The sequence below is a fragment of the Sceloporus undulatus genome, chromosome 6 (genome assembly GCF_019175285.1).
Source record: "Sceloporus undulatus isolate JIND9_A2432 ecotype Alabama chromosome 6, SceUnd_v1.1, whole genome shotgun sequence".
Lineage (NCBI taxonomy): Eukaryota > Metazoa > Chordata > Lepidosauria > Squamata > Phrynosomatidae > Sceloporus > Sceloporus undulatus.
The window spans coordinates 109,068,477-109,085,083 of record NC_056527.1 but is presented as its reverse complement, the minus strand read 5'-3'; the positions used below and the strand labels follow the sequence as shown (position 1 = coordinate 109,085,083).

Genomic DNA, 16,607 nt, shown 5'->3' with positions numbered 1-16,607 from the left:
GAGCCCCGCGGGGCGATGACGCAGCGCCCCCTGGCGGCCTCTCCCTTGTTCTTGGATTTTTGAGCGGCTTCGTCAGCTGTATAACAACAAGAGGGCCGCGTGACGTCACGGCGCCGTGACGTCACACTTGCGACAACATGGAAAGGCCGAGTTCTGTCAGTCGGCGCCTCATGAAACATAAGAACCACCATTTTGGACTCAAAAAGCATGTTTTGGCACGGCTTTAACTTGTAGTCTGGCTCTTTGCTGTGGAATTCTGGGAGTTGGAGTTTGTTGTGGGCCCAGACAACAAACTCCAACTCCCAGAATTCCATAGCAAAGAGTCAGACAAAGAGTTAAAGCAGCGCCAAGATGATGAATGAACAAGAAACAACCCACCAGTTTTTTTCCCAAGCTGAAAAGTTTATTAGAAATATAGATTAATACAAAACGCAAACGAACGCCCTTCATGCTTAACAGAACGGTCCCAGCAAACTGACCGGAGCTTGGGATACTCAAGCCCTCGCTGAGGATGTAAACCTGATGTGCTTCCAGCTATTCCTTCACAGACTGCCAGTGTTTTAATAAAGCGCAAGGGAACGTGCCTTTTTACCCAGCCTCTTGACACATCTCCCAGAGTTTAAAAACATTCTTCTTTTGGATTACGGCGCCTAAAACCCTCCAGCCAGCATGGCCACCGTGAGGCCTGGAGGACTCTGGGAGATGTAATCCAAAGGGGTAACGTTTCCAAGGTTTAACCTTCTTCCGCACATCATCTCTTGCCCCATAATAGGCATGCAGCCGCTTCCTTCCTAACAGACCCTTTTTTTTTTTGTCCTGTCCGTTTCTTTGGGCTTGTGCATTCCGCGCTCATTATTTTGTTTTGGTGAAGATGGCAGCCCCAAAATGTGAGAGACTTGCTTCTCACAGAGTTAGGCTCATCTCTTGATGGCCCAAGTCTCTAGAGGATGGCACAGTACCAGAGAGCACTGGATCGATACCTCGCATATGGCACTGATGGTCAGGTTGTGCGCAGGAAGTGGAATACAGAGAACAGGCAACTTTGGGGCATCATAAATATGCCTCCTCTTGGGTTGTGAGCTCAAGGACTGAGCAACAGGGAACTGACATGGTGCCAGCACAGGCAGCATGGCAAGTGTCCAGATGGCATTTTCAAAGGAACCACCTCCATGGCTTAGCAACACTACCTAAGCAGAGGAGGAGAAAGTGGTGGCCACAGTCACCAGAGATCAATTTGTCTGGGAAAATGGGGAATACAGAAAACCACAGGAGAAGCCTGGAGTGGTAAAATGGTGGGTTGGTGGTTTAAAAAACGAACAGCCCTCTGGGAAGAGGTGTTTCACTGGGGAGACGAGGGAGAGGAAAGCAAGAGCTTCCAAGGCCATCACCCCCTTCCCCTAGTTAGTTCTGCTCTTATTCGTCCTCAAACAGGGCATCCAGCTCAGCCAGCCGCTGCCGCAGCCGCTCCTCCAGCTCAGGAGGCTGTGGCTGAGCCCGCCGTCCTCCAGCCTTGCGCCCCCCTCGAGTGCGGGCTTTGCGCTGCTTGCGGGGAAGGCCACCTTCTCGAAACTCCACAGCCCGCTTCAACTTGCGCTGACTGGTAAAGATGAGGGCCCCGTTGCGCTCCAATGGCACCTCAAAGATGGTTTCAAATGACCTGTGGGGAGAGAGAGCAAAAGGTTGGCATCATGTGGAAAAGAAGGGACTGCCAACATCAGGGTCAGGCTTGGCTTGACAAGTAGGAGGAGGTAGTTCAGGAAATGATGAGTTTGCATACAAACATATATTCCCAAACTTTGTATATGGAAGAAACAATATGAATGCTAACCTCACCAGTTTTTGTAGTATATTCTGGATGTAAGGTTGGGTTGACAACTAGTACCCTTCTGATGTTTTTGTATTAAAGCTCCCAGTGTCCCTCTCCAGCCTAGGCAATGGTAAAATAGATTATGGGGACTGTAGTCTGAAAATAGTTTAGAGTTTTTAGACAACAGAAAGCCAACTTGGTGTTGCAGTTTGAGAGTTAGACAAGGAGATCAGGATTTTAATTCTGACTCAGAAATGGAAACCCACTGAGATAGTTTGGGAACTCACACTCTCTGAGCCTCAGAGGAAGGTAATAGCAAACCTCCTCTGAATAAATCTTGCCAAGAAAATCCCATGATAGGGTCACCTTAGGGTCGCCATGAATTAGGAACAAAGTGAAGACACAACAACAACCGTCTGAAAACAGCTGAAGGGCCACTGATGCCCACACCTGGGGTAATTAATGGTTTCTGATTGAAATCTGATGATCTTGACAACTTCTAAGATGCCACAAGTAAAACCCAAGCACTAAAGAGGCAAGGAATGTGGCAGGAATGAGGAACAAAGAAAAAGATCAAAGCACCTTTATAGTAAGACAACTCCCTTTCCAAAGCTAATTTGTTATTCAGCACCTTCAGCATTAATGGCTGGATATTATTTGGCCCATCAGTACTGAGAACTAGAATCCTGGTTTACCAACTAAAATTTGAAGCAGCAATTAGCACATGTGTCAAGTAACAGAAAGCACAGCTGTGACCATGAACAAGAAAAGAATATCAAAGATCACAAAAATGCCATAGTCCTCCCTGTAATACTAGATGTCCACAGTTCATCTGCATGTGTGACTCAATTGAAAGTAAAATAATTTCTACATTAGTTTCATGGAAGATGCTGTATTCCCCTTTTCAGACTATTTTTCCAAAATAATTATTCTCTGAAGATCACACTGGCCTGTACTTTCCTAGACTGTAGAGGCTCAAAAACAAGAGGAAGATTGTACAACTACTTTCTATGCCCTGTATCTGTGTAGCCTGACTGCCTCATGAATTTCTTCCCTGCTCCCTACTGTAAGCACATTCATAAATATATTCAGATCACAGGAGGTCGCATTCATTGCTTGCAAGCACTGAAAACAAAATTGGGAATTCCCAACCCAAAATGATGAAGCAAGGGAGAGCAAGCACACAGTAATGCTTCTTATGCTCACCTTTTCTCTGTAGGGGTGCGGTAGTTCTTGTTTGTGTAGATCTCTTCCAGACTGAACTCCTTCTTGTTCAGCCTGAGAAAGGAAAAAGGAGGACATTCATTATGCAAGGATGTCAATGCCAGTGACTGAAATTGCTTTTTTTTCCTGGTGGGGTGTGGAGGTGGGATGGTGGGGAGAAAGAGCCAGTCAGGCCTGCTGAGCCCTAATAGGTATTGTCCACACAATGGATTGTGGTTTGCCTGTTAACCTCTAGCTCATATTTTTTAAATAAAAACCAGCAAATAGTTTCTTAAGATTGTACACCAATGCCAGTTAATCTAGACTACCATCAGGTTTGAGTGGGACAACATACTCCTGACACCACAGGAGTCCTGGTTCCAGCCTCTTTTCCCTTCTTTAGCCCCACATTCTCCAGGGCATGTCAGGAAATTTATCTTTAACCTGTCAGCAAGAGCAGTGTTCCTCAAGCTATGGTCCTCCAGGGCTTGGACTTCCAATCCCAAAAGCCACAACTAGCATGGCCAATGGTCAAGGATTGAGAGCTGAAATTCAAAAATCTATGGAAGACCTAAAGTTGAAAATCACTGAGCTAGAGTGTCCAAATGTTTCCCAGTCAAAGATATCCTAGATTGGTTCAACGAAAATTAAAACCAGACAATGAACAAATCTTGACATTAAAGGGCAGCCCTAGCCCTTAAGATTCTATTCTATTCTATATGCACCCCATCGATGTCATCTTCAAGCTTTCCAGATGCTGTTGGACTGCCACAACCATAAACCCCAACCAATATAACCAATATTGAGTGATTCTGAGAGCTGTAATCCACCATGATCTGGAGGGACAAAAGTTGCTCGCCCCCCCTCAGTGCATTCATCTACCCCCAAAAGGCACTGACCATAGTCTCGTGCACAGACGTTTCACCTCCAGGCAGTGAAGAACATTAATCGTATGTTTCCCAACTCCCTGAAATCTCCTACCTCACCTTTTAAAATGAAAAAAATTATCATTACATCCTAACTTCACCTGACAGGCCGGGGAAGCCCCATTGGAGTGAGATTTGCTTGCTGCCTGGCTGGCGTCTTGCGAATCCTTATGCAGGATACCTTCCCTGTGGTGTTGTCCTGTGAGACCTGCACATTTCAGAAAGATCAAGGAAGACTGTGAGAGAGCACAAGAGTAAAACAAAGACAAGAACCCTGCAAAGAGAAGAGAACCAGAGTTCCACAGCCACCCTTTCCTCACAGCACAGCACCTCCTAGGGTAGGTCCCTGGATCAAGCAGCAACTGACCTTCAACTCATCCTCTGCAAGTATCATCTGCTCTGATGTGACCAACTCGGAGTCACCCAGGCCCAGGCCAACCCCAGGCACTCTTTGTCCACCATCAGGGGAGGTGGAGAGGTTCCTATGAGGACAGAGGGAGGAAAAAACCAAACACACCAACAGAAGTGAGTCCTAGATGTTCCCAAGCCTGAATTGTTCAGCCCAGTGAAGGGGAGGGAGGGAGTTAAGAGAAACAAATGAATCAGGCAGGGGCATCTAGCATTGAGGGTGCAAGACATCATGGGAGTTGTGAAGTACCATGGAAAAAGTGGAGGACTTCCTTCTGCAGAACAGAGCTTGGAAAAATTACTTTTGCCCAGACTGGCTGGAGTACTCTGAGAGCTGTAATAAAAAATGCTTGATGTAGAGACAAACTTCTGGGAATTCAAATGCAATGCTAGGCTCATGGACCGGGTCCCAGGAAAAGGCCTTTGGCAGTCCTACTGCTCAAGATCCTGGAGAGTGACATTTCCCAACCCCAGATCCACATGTGAGGTCATACTGCAACACCCACCATCCCTGACACTGGCTCAAGGATGTCGGTTACAGAGAATGGGAGTTGCAGTCCAATCTCATCTGGAGACACAAGGCTGCCACAGGAAATATAATACAAGAACTCAGAATTACGAAGAATTTCCAGTCCCACAAATTTATGGTCCCAGCAGGGAGGGTAGGGAATACAAGTAATGAGGAGAGAAGCTTCACCTGGAAAGAGTTGGATCGGAATCCCGGCAGCAGGAAGGCACAGGAGAAGTATATGAGGAGCTATCACCACTGACCGAATGTGCCAGGAATCGTGCAGGGGGTGTGCTGAATGGGTACACCTCCTTTCGTAGGCAGGGTGGAGTGGGACGACCCAGCTCTCGCGATACTTCCAGACTGCAGACAGTGTGCCGGCGCTGTCGCTGCTGTGAGGATGGGGAAATGGCCACTGGGGAGTCTTGCCAGGATCGGGCCCCAGGGAAATCTGGGCAGGAGTAGCTGCGTCCAAGGCGGGGCTGAGGAGCTGGATCTCCTTCATTCAAGCGCCACTGGCTGATAGGAGGGCGCCCACTCACCACCAGGCTGCCCATCTCTTCCTCCTCCTCTTCTTCTTGGTGGCAACTTCTCTTCCGGGGATGAGGTTCTGAGATGGCAATTTTCACCTCAATGTTGACTCTTCTGTGTGGGGTTCCCAGCTGGGCTGCTGCCTGGTCCTCATTTTTCTGAGAGCCTAGCGTCAAGGAAGGCGGTCCCTCAGTGGATGGAAGCGCAGGCTTGGACGGGCTCAGGAAGATGTCAGTGAAAGCCTCCAGTTTCGAACGCACACTCTGGAAAACAGGGGCCAGGCCCCAGTGCTGGAAACGTGGGACCACTGAAGGACGCAAGAAAGTCGAAGTGGAAGGAGGCCAGGAAGAAGGAGCTTTGGCTGCTTCCGATGACACATCTGATGGGAGAGATAAGGAATGTCATTGGTGGTGGGGCAAAGGAATGGATAGTTATTTCAGCTCAACAGCCTCCATCAAGCTGGAGTCTTCCAAAAGTGTTAGATTTCTTCTTCCATGATCTGCAGCTGAGGTGGCTTAGGTGATGGACACTTAGTCCAACAAATCTAGAGGTCCTCAGCTTGAGGAAGGGGGCTTTAAAATATGATAAGTATCCATGACTAGACATTCCTTTCTTGCCTATACTGTAGAGCATCCCATCTTGAAAACATTTATGATGGATGGCATTGTCAGTGGTTAGAGCACCAGATCACCTCCATTTTTTTTTCTTAAATTGCCTTTTATCTTCCAAGTCTATATTTTGTCTGTAATGCTAGAATGATGGGAGTATATTTACTGCTCCAAATAAAATGGAAAATTGTGTCCTGTGGAGTTAGGATCTTTCGGAGGTGGCAAAGCCAAATCAATTTTGCTTGTTAATTCTATCAAGGTATCATTCCTAATTGGTTGTTCAGATCCCTGACTTCTTGTGTGGCCTTTAACTTACTACTTTTGTTTAAACTTACTACTAACAAGCATCCATCTAGGAATATAACTTGGAAAAGTTATTCTTTTACTATAACTCCAGAAACCCCATAGTCACCGTATTAAGTTATGAATGCCACAGTCCATAATCTGTATGTTTGGAATCCTCTAGCCAGCATGGCCAATACTCTTGGCCATGTTGGGTGACAGATACTGAAAACTGCAATCTAAAAAAAGTAATTTGCTAGGCTGTACCACCAGCTAAGAAGAACACACATTCACCTTCCCAAAATTCTTCCTTTTAGTTTTCTCATTAGGTGATGCTTGCTTTTCTGACATCGTTTGAGAGCTCTGGACCCCATGTGCTTGCGGGACAGCAGTCTTGTACACATAGAGCCTGACTGATGCATGGAATTTTAATCACATTTTATTGAGTATTTTAAGACTACCCAACAGCTAATGTTCTCTGAGCAATTTCCAAGTACATTAAAAACCTAAGATGTGAAACCACAATAAAATGGCCAAAGATAATAAAAATAGCTTTGAGAACCCAACTCTGCACCTCAGCATTTAGAGATCCTTGCCTACTATAAACTCATACTGTATACAGGGAACACCTTTCTTTTCTGGATTCACCTCAACTTAGAGGACTATTGCTCCCTTTCCCACTGACATATTTTCTGACAGCTTGGAAGGAAGGATAAGCATGCAATCATAACAGCCCGCACCCCCTCCATTATCTCTCCTTTCCAGTTTCCACTACTTAGTTTCTGTCCCTTTCCCCTATACTAAACACACTGAAGCATTCTTTGCAGCTGCTCCATCATCGTTCTCCCTTTTCTCTCCCCACCCTGGGCAATTTTAGCCCAGCACCCAAGCCTTCTCTAAGTTGCTTTGCAGTCTGCCTTTTTATTTTAAGTGATCCATAAAAACTCTTTTTTTAAGAGAAATCTCTTCTGTTACCCTATCCCATTTCTCCTGCCCACATACACCTTACAGCGGCACTGCTCTCCTTAGACCAACATTCGCAAAGTGACACATGCTGTTTCCAGGCTAGATCTACTAGACTGTTGGCAGAATGGAACCAGAACCAGAGGTTTAGAGTTCACCTAGCCTAGGAGTGGGAACTGTATCCGGTGTTACTGAACTGCATCTCTCATCATTCCTCATTATGCTGGCTAAGACAGCTGGAAGGTGCAATTCAACAACATGGGGAGAACCACAGAGTTCCCACCTAACAGCAGCATTACGTCCCTGCTTCCCCTCCTGCTAGTGACATTGAGACTACACAAGCAAGGCCAGGAGTCAGTGGCTCCCTGGAGCACAAGTATCAGAAGTAGGGCATGGGAGTCCATTTGTTTTGAGTGGAAGGCCTACATGTGTTGTTGTGGTGTGCCTTCAAGTAATTTCCAACTTATAGTGATCCTAAGGTGAAATATCAAGGTTTTCTTGGCAAGTTTCTTCAGAGGTTTGCCATTGCTCCGACTCTAAGAGAGTGTGACTTGCCCAAGGTCACCCAGTGGGTTTCATGGCCGAGCTGGTCTCCAGAGTCACAGTTCAAAACTCAAACCGGTATGCCACACTGGCTCTCAATGTAGAAACTGTGACAGGAAACCAACATTGTCTATAAGCTGCCTTAAAGATGACAACTGGGGGAAAGAGGAGGTACATATATTTTAAATACATGCTGCCATGTATGGGATATTCACTTCCATAACTAGAATTTGTAAAGTGATTTCTAAGCTCTGTGGGACAAGAAATGGCCCTGTCAATATTTACACAGACCCACTGATTTTTGTATCCCTTTGCAATACCACTCTTGCCCTGAAGGAAAGGGTAAAAGATGTGCCTCACCCACCTGTCTGATGACTGTTTTCACACAGGTCGGGAGGGGTTGGCTTGTCCGTGTGTGAAGAAGGTGAGTGGCAATGTAATATCCACCGATCGCTCCTGAGTGAGAACAAAAACACTGAGAAGTGATAGGCAGCCTTTGGCCCTTCAGGATGCTCAAAAGCAGCCTCACAAAACCTGGGGCCTTCCTGATGGATTGGACTTCAATCACTCCCTAGCTAGGCTGGGTGAAAATGGGAGGAGACTGAAGGCCAACACACCTCAGGCGTCCCAAATTCAGGAAGGCTGCTCCAGAGGCACCCAGTGTCCAAGGTGGCACCTTTATCAATGAAAAAAATATCCCTTCATCTCCCAAGGAATTCTGGACTGGCAGTAGAGGCCTCGAAACTAATCCTCAAAGTTGGTCAGCTTTCTTGCAGTGTAACTAGCAGGCTCTTGAAGGTTGGAGGGGAGAGGGAAGCACAGCCAATTCCACACCTTGGTTGGTTTTGTGGGCGAAGCACTCACCGACAGGGGGGTGGGGAGGTCTCCAGCTGCTCCATGCCAGCGCCGGCATCCTGCCAGCGAGAAAAGATTTCTGAACTGAAAGGTGGACCAAGACATTACCCTCCGACTCCCTTAGTAAGGTTTTGCCAAGTGCCTCCCCCTTGGCATTTCCACAGTTGTCTCTCCTCACCAACTCACCAGGGCTCGGCTCAAAGAAGAGCCCTCCATACTGATGGCTTCTGTCTTGCTGACTGGGGAAAATCCATTCTGCAGACGCTGCCGCTTGACTTGCAGGCGCTCTGTCTCACGGCACGAAGGAGACTGCCTCTGGTCCCACAGCTGCCGGCACACATGGCTCCAGTTCTCCTGAGGCTCCTCGTGGGATAGGGAGGCCCCCTTAGGGGAAGTTGAATTTCTCTTAGGTGAAGTTGAACTGCACACAGGGAAGGCAGCAAGAAGGACAGAAAGCTTCAGGTGAGATGCTTATGCCCACAGCCACCACCACCTCTCCAGTTTCATGAACCACCACTGCTCACCTGCATGTGGTACTACTCTGACCCTTTGTTGAACAAGAAGCTCCATCTGCCTTCGTGATCACTGGCTGGCAGGAATTTATGCAGGGTGATATGGCAAGTCCTCGTAGAGATGAGCACCTTTGTGGATCCCCCTGGAGAAAGAGAGATACAAGTCAAGTTAGAAGCAATGTAAACAAATAGATTCAGAGGTTTTCTCTTCGACTCCTTCCATAAACCTGCTTACACAACAATCTATCATGGGAACAATATTGGTACTTAATCCAGTTGCTTTGATTCCATTCCAACCATGCAAGAGAGCACTTTATACCGTTGGGTACAAATCTCCTCATTCGGTCTTGCCAAACATCATAGGTACTGCTACGCACAGTGGGAAAATTGGGCAACTGGTTCATTTCTAATTGTATTAAAGGCACCTTTCTTAAAGGATGAGATTATTTATTTATTGTTATGGCCATCCCAATCATATTCTCAAGGGAATTTGAACAGAAATAGGGCAGAATAAAAATCATATCCTCAAGGGGATTTGATTCTATGATTGTATGAATCTACAGCGCTTCACAAATAAAGTTTAATAATAATAATAATAATAATAATAATAATAATAATAGGACAATTAAAATGAAAATATAAGAAAATAACATCAAGTAAAGGCCAAAGAATATATAAAAATAACAAATATGTCAACAGGATTCAAACTGCACTCACTAAAGCTCAGAAAAATAGAAAGGTCTTTGTCTGGTGCAAAAAAGATACAAGAAGCAGGGAAAGTAAGGCATTTGTAAGACACCACATTCCACAATTGGAATGCCAACACTCAGAAAGTCTTCCTCTGACAGTTACCCAATACACCAAAGATAGAGGAAGCACCATCTGGGTTTAAGATCTTGTCAAGATAGGCAGTCATCCAGGTGCCATAATCTTAGATCTAAAACCATACTGCAGAAATAATCTAGTTTGAGACTGCTTTAACTATCCTGGTTCAATACTAGGGAATGCTGGGAACTGTAGTTTATTTTTTCACAGAGCTCTCTGACAGAGGAGGCTAAAGATCTCACAATTCCCAAAATTCCCTAGCATTGAGCCAGGACAGTTAAAGCAGTCTCAAACTGGATGATTTCTGCAGTGTGTTTTGGAGCTTAGTCTGTGAGAAGCTTTAAAAGTCAAAGCCCACACAGGAATATCCAAACAAGATTTCTGCCGAGTGAGAAGGGGGATATACTCTGATGAGACAGAACTTATAAATAATGTGTTACAAGTAATGATGTTACCTGCAACATATTACTTTGGAGGATGACAGTATTTACATTTTCACTTGTTGCCTTTGGGGACAATGTTTACTTGTTATATTTTAATATTATTTTGAGTAAATCTGGGGTATTTTTAAGGAGGTTTTGTATTTTAAAGGGGTTTGGGGTTTATAAAAAAGCAATGTTAAGTAATATAAGTTTTTAAAAAATTATTAATGAGAACGACAGGTATTTTATTCCCTGCCCCAAGCCATACTAATCTGTTTGATTTTTCTAATAAAAATCCAAGCTCTGGTGAAGAGGCAACAGAGTACAGTACCTCCAACAGGGAGCTTAGCATTTCCTTTTTTGAACCCTATTTAATCGGTTCTCCTACCTCAAAAGCAGCTTGAACACAGCCTCACACATCCACACCCACTACCCTAGGTGCCCGCCCCTGTTATGGCATCCTCACAGGCACTTTGGTGATAGAAAGATCTTCCAGGTCAACCGCCAGCACCCTCCGTTGCTTCTTCTCCATGGGAGATGCCACACGCCACAAGCTCTCTCCTGCCCCACAGAAAGGACTTTCATTCCTTTTTGCCATTGGGGGTGAGCCCTTCTGAAGCCGTTGCCTCTTACTGGGTGACCACCCTGCAGCCCCACAAGGGAGGAGAGATGTTCCACCTATCTCAAGATGTTTCTCCTGCAGGGTGGGGGATCCATGCTCCTCAGGAGCAGGCCTAAAATTGTAAGATGACACAAAGGGAGTCACAAGACAGCAACACAATTTTCCTTCCCCCCACTCCTGCTTGATTTTCCAGAAAGGAGAACACTCTTTTCTCCCCATCCTCCAGCACTCTCCTCTCACCTGTATATGAGGATTTTTCGCCGCCTGACATGCCTCTCAAAGGCACACAGTGGATGCGTTCCCCCCTGTGACGTTCCTTCAAGCAGTGAGCATTCCATGGCAGGCCTCAGAAGACAGGTCTCCCACCTCCTCAGGGCCAGGAATTTGGCGGCCGGCCTGGGATGGCCCAACAAGTTCTCATTCCTCACCTCTCTGCATCAGAGGAAAGAAGATGCACTGGTTCATTTGCAGGCATTTATATCAAGGCCAAGAATCATATGTGTGGAAGCCAGTGTGGTGTAATGGTCTGAGCATTGGGCTAGAACTCTGAAGACCAGGGTTCAATTTCGCATTTGACCTGGAAACCCTCTGGGTGACCTTGAGCAAATCACACACTCTCAGCCTCAGAAAAACCTGTGATAGGGTAGGGTAGAGTAGTCATAAGTTGGAAATGACTTGAAGGCACATGTTGGCAACAACAAGAGGAATCATAGGGCCCTCCAGTTGTTACCAGAATGCAACTCACAGCAGCTTTAGCCAGCACATTCAATCAAGTTGCAGTCAATGAATATCTGGAGGGCTACATGTTTCCCACCCCTGCTTGTATTAATTTTTTTCTGGGCAATTACCAAAAAAGGTTAAATATGTTAAAATTCAAAAAAGCTCTAAATAGCAAAGGGAATAAACATTACAGTACTAAACCAATACTGAAAATACTGCAGTTATTTTAAGACATCAGCAAATTAAATGGTATTCACCTGGGATCAAAACAAATGCAATTTGGGTACCAGAGAAACCCCTCTGGAAAGGACCTTTAGAGCAGTACTGTACTTCTCAAGCAATGTGATGCAGGGGACCAGCAGTTCTTCCCCCAGTCTGCTAATGATCAACATCTGTGCCCATAGGCTACAATTGTTTCTTTCTTTCTTGGATACTCACCAGGAACTGGCAGCCAATGGCTTGTGGACTGGCACCAACCCATGGACTAATATTTTGAATAGCACTACTTTAGAACATACCAGGATTACATGAGCACTGCCCTGTGGTTCACAGATTTAGTTGTGTCTCCCGCACAAGTTCACCATGGAGTAAAAATGCATCCATCTAAAATACATTCCACCACCTCCATCTACTCAATCCTGATTTCATAAATGATTATAAAGCAGGGGAAGGAGTTTACATGTATGACTAAACCAAAATTAAAAAATAAAATAAAAATTACAATGCAATCGTACACACATCTATTCCAAAGTAAGCTGCCCTGTATTCGGTGGGACTTGAGCACTGGAGATTAAAATCAGAGAATTGTAGAAGTGAAAGGAATCCTAAGAACCATCTAATACATCCCATTCCATTCAGAAGCCCACAGTTTAAACAACAACAACGTGTTCTACAGGGCATGTTACAGGGCTTAAACTTGTTACCCTTCTGAATGAGCTGTGGTCCAAAAAATGTAACTTTTCAAAGTTTTGTGAATGCCACCCCTATCTTTGAAAGATTCACCACCTCAAGCATGTATTCTTCCAATACTACTGAAAAAGATACAGAGCCAAGCAAGGGGCTAATTATTTTTCCCCTTTGAGAAGGTCATTATACTGTAATTCATTAAGAGATGTAGAAATAGCATGTTAGCGACAATCCAAACCTGCCCTCCCTCCCACAGGGACTTGCCAGAACAGCCAGGCTAGAAGTTCCGATAGCAGTGGAAAAGCTTCCTACCATGAGCCTGGGAACTGTTTCCATAGATACCTCAGTCCAGAGAAATGTGCAAAAGTAGACTTGTCATTTGCCAAATGTAGATAGATGAGGGACATGCAAATTCTGTGATCAAATCAGAAGATATGGGAAACCACAAATTAGTGTGCCAGGCTGCCAAAAACAAAAGCTTGACAAATATTTAAAAATCACAGTGGAGATACCACCTTCATCCAACCCACTTTTTTTTAGGGGATGTGAATATCAGCCTGACAAACGTCTTCTCCACACTCCGATACCCATCACCTCCAGCCAACACAACCAATTGTCAAGGATGATGGGAACTGGAGTCCAACATCTGAAGGGGCATAAGTTCCTCACCCATACGTTATGGGCTATTCAAAATGTACAGCTGTTAAGATGCTGAAAAATGCCATGAAAAGGAGGACAGTGTTGGCTGAGTGATGCCACATGAGAGCAATGACGACATGAACTAGTGAGTCATGCCAAGCAGAAGTTAGTAGAAACAAACAAGAGGCTGGGCAGAAAGTAGGTGTCAGGGCCATGAATACTAGGCTGTCTCAACCCACACTTTCTCTATCAAGACTCACCCTACACAGACCGAAAACAAAACAGCTATTTCCTTCTCAGTATAAATCCTTTAATCTTTCCCATCCAAACACTTTCTCTTCCAATCATTTTTAAAACCTCGTTTCCTGGCCTTGGACTCCCACCCAAGGCATTTTGCTATGGATATCCCCTTGCTATACAAACAGCTCCTGCCAACCTGTTGCTTGATACCTCTCTCTGCCTACGCTTCCCCTTCAGCTACAACTCTTCCTTTCCCAGAGCCAGGATGGGGACTGGGGGATTTGATGATATTTTGTACAAGAAGATAACTTTTCCATCCTCTAAAGTCCTAATGCAAGCTAAGCATGCTGGACATATGGAGTGGGAGGAAGGAGTTATAAACCAGAGCTACACGCAACCCAGAAATCTATCCCAGATTCTTCTGCTTCCAATGCTTTTATTGAAACTGTTGTTGTGTGCCTTCCAGTTATTTCCAAATTATGGTGACCCGATGCTCAATCTATCCTGGGGCTTTCTTGGCAAGTTTATTCGCAGAGGGCTTCCCAGTGCCATCCTCCGAGGCTGAGAGAACGTGACTTGCCACCCAGTGAGTTTACATGGCCAAGCCAGGACACTGCACTGGCGCATTGATGCTCTAGGCAGCGCAAACAGAAAGGATTCCAGCGCAAAGGTGCAGGAAAATTACAGACAGCTCAGTGGTCCTTCCTTAGCCATCTTTCCATGCTCTGGGGCTCCTTAATGGTTCTCCTCAGCGCTCCAGAACTGGGGCAGAGTTTTCTGTTAGTAGCATGGTCTCCATCCCCCCCCCATAAAACCTCCCCCACATGTCTCCCCCCATCTTCCCAGATCTTTTACCTCTGCCAAGAGCCTTTACCCAGATCCACTGGCTTATTCTCATCCCTGACCCAATAGTTCTGCTCATCAACCCACAACTGGGGCAGAGTTTTCTTCCAGGAGTATGGTCTCCATCCCCCCCCCCCCAAAAAAACCCCCCCCCCCCCAAACCTCCCTCTCTGAATGCCCTCCAACCTCCCCCTATCTTCCCCACATCCTTCACCTCTGCTAAGACTACCTAGATCCACTTGCCTTGTTCCTCAGCACCCCACAACTGTCCATCCCCCCCTCCAAGTCTCTGACCATGCTCCCATCTCCCCCATCTTCCTCAGATCCCTCTGCCAAGACTCTTGACCCAGATCCATTGCCTTGGACCCTGAGAACTCACCTTCGATCCCTGCTTCCTCGGGGGGCTTCATCCACAAACTAATAACCCCCCCCCACCCCCCCCCCCTCCGGACCCGCAATAAAACACGGGAACGCTAACATTTGAAAAACAACCCCCCAAGTTAGGTGCCCCCCCTTTTCCCAACTCACCGCTCCCTCTCCTTCCTCCTCCTCCTCCACTCGCTGCCCTTCCCTGACTAACCCCGCGAGGCCTCTCGTGACCGAGCCCGTCCAATAGGAACGCGGCTTGCTTTCTCTCGCGACCAATCAGCGCGCGTCTTGCTTTCCCGAGGGTCGAGCGAGGGCTCCACTTCAACTGTCGCCCTCAGTTTGAGGCTAACCGCCGACCAGTTCACTTCGGCTCCTGCCATGCTGCAGTAATGAACCGCTTTCTGGCTCAAGGCTATGGAATTCTGGGAGTTGGACCCCGCTCCGCTCTGGACCCCACAACAAACTCCAACTCCCAGAATTCCATAGCCTTGAGCCAGAAAAGGGTTAAAGCTGTGCCAAACAGGGTTATTAGTTTGTTGTGGCACCAGAGCAGAACAAATAACCCACCAGTTTTAACTGCCACAGCTCAGGTTCCATCCACACTGCAGAAATAATAAACCCACTTTGAGACCGCTTTAACAGCCCTGGCTCAGTGCTAAGGAATTCTGGGAACTGTAGTTTTGTGAGACATTTGACCTCTGTCAGAGAGCTCTGGTGCCACAATATGCTACAATTCTCAGGATTCCCTAGCACTCGGGCAGTTAAAGTGGTCTCAAACTGGATTATTTCTTGAGTGTGTTTTTGGGCCTCAGTGCTGCAGAGCAGAGCTCTGGTGCCACAACAAACTGCAGTTCCTAGAACCTCACAGCATTGAGCTGCAACGGTTAAAGCAGTTTCAAACCAGATTGTTTCTGCAGTGCGGATGCAGCCTTCGACCCCCCCATGAGATGGCTCCTTCTGCCGCACTGTAGAAATAACCCAGTTTGACACTGCTCTAGCTGCCATGGCTCAATTCTACATGAGCTCTTTTGCCACAACAAGCTACAGTTTCCAGAATTTCATAGCACTGAGCCATGGCAGTTAAAGCAGTGTCAAACCAGATTATTTCTGCATTGTGTTTTGACGCCACTTAAGCTTCATCCACACTGGAGAAATAACCTGGTTTGACACCAGTTGAACTAGCAGAGCTCCATACTGTGGAATTCTGGGGATGGTAGTTTATTGTGTCACACAACAATAAACTACCATCCCCAGAATTCCACGGCATGGAGCCGTGGCAGCTCAAGCAGTGTCAAACTGGTTTATTTCTCCAGTGCGGATGCAGCCTTAAACTGCCATGGCTCAGTGCTATGGAATTCTGTGAAGTGTAGTTTGTTGTGGCACCAAATAGACAATCCTAACTTGGCTTTGTTGTGCCTTCAAGTCATTTCCAACTTATGGCAACCCTGAGGCGAATCTGTTGTGGTTTTCTTGGCAGGTTTCTTCAGAGGGGGTTTGCCATTGCCATCCTCTGAGGCTGAGAGAGTGTGCCTTGCCCAAGGTCACCCAGTGGATTTAATGGCTGAGCTGGGAATCAAACCCTAGTCTCCAGAGTCACATTTCAACACTCAAACCACGATGTCAAACTGGCTCTCCCTAACTTGCCCATTTAATGATACATTTTTACACTCTACCTTACCAGGCATTATTGTCATTTCTAGTGAGTCATGTTTTCTAATTAATATCTTCCGTCTTTAGTTTCCTCATTTTCTTATTTTCAGAAGCAGGTAAGCAACTTGTGAAGAATGAGGGCATCACCCAGCAATCTTCAGGGAGGAAACGGCTGAGGTCTAGAGCAAGAAAGGAAGTAGAATGGGCACAGAATGCCAAGGTGAA

At 46.2% G+C, this 16,607-nt stretch overlaps 1 protein-coding gene across 8 annotated transcripts; it reads right to left on the bottom strand.

Moving 5' to 3' along the window:
• Nucleotides 1-381: 381 nt before the first annotated feature.
• PRR14 (proline rich 14) lies at nt 382-14,933 on the bottom strand. 8 transcript variants are annotated; one of them, XM_042475887.1, is made up of 13 exons: nt 14,892-14,926; nt 12,954-13,055; nt 11,256-11,447; nt 10,860-11,127; nt 9,159-9,289; nt 8,821-9,055; nt 8,644-8,693; nt 8,144-8,235; nt 5,042-5,762; nt 4,304-4,418; nt 4,038-4,144; nt 3,014-3,085; nt 382-1,657 (listed from the first exon to the last, which is right to left on the bottom strand). In XM_042475887.1, the coding sequence occupies exons 3-13, from the start codon at nt 11,351-11,353 to the stop codon at nt 1,414-1,416; spliced, it is 2,133 nt and encodes a 710-aa protein (XP_042331821.1). In that variant the 5' UTR covers nt 11,354-11,447; nt 12,954-13,055; nt 14,892-14,926; the 3' UTR covers nt 382-1,413. The 8 variants fall into 8 exon arrangements, with proteins under 8 accessions (XP_042331821.1, XP_042331822.1, XP_042331819.1 ...); XM_042475888.1 differs by lacking the exon at nt 14,892-14,926 and adding an exon at nt 14,743-14,793; XM_042475885.1 differs by lacking the exon at nt 14,892-14,926 and adding an exon at nt 14,743-14,772 and having other exon boundaries at nt 12,984-13,055.
• Between the last annotated feature and the right edge of the window lie 1,674 nt (nt 14,934-16,607).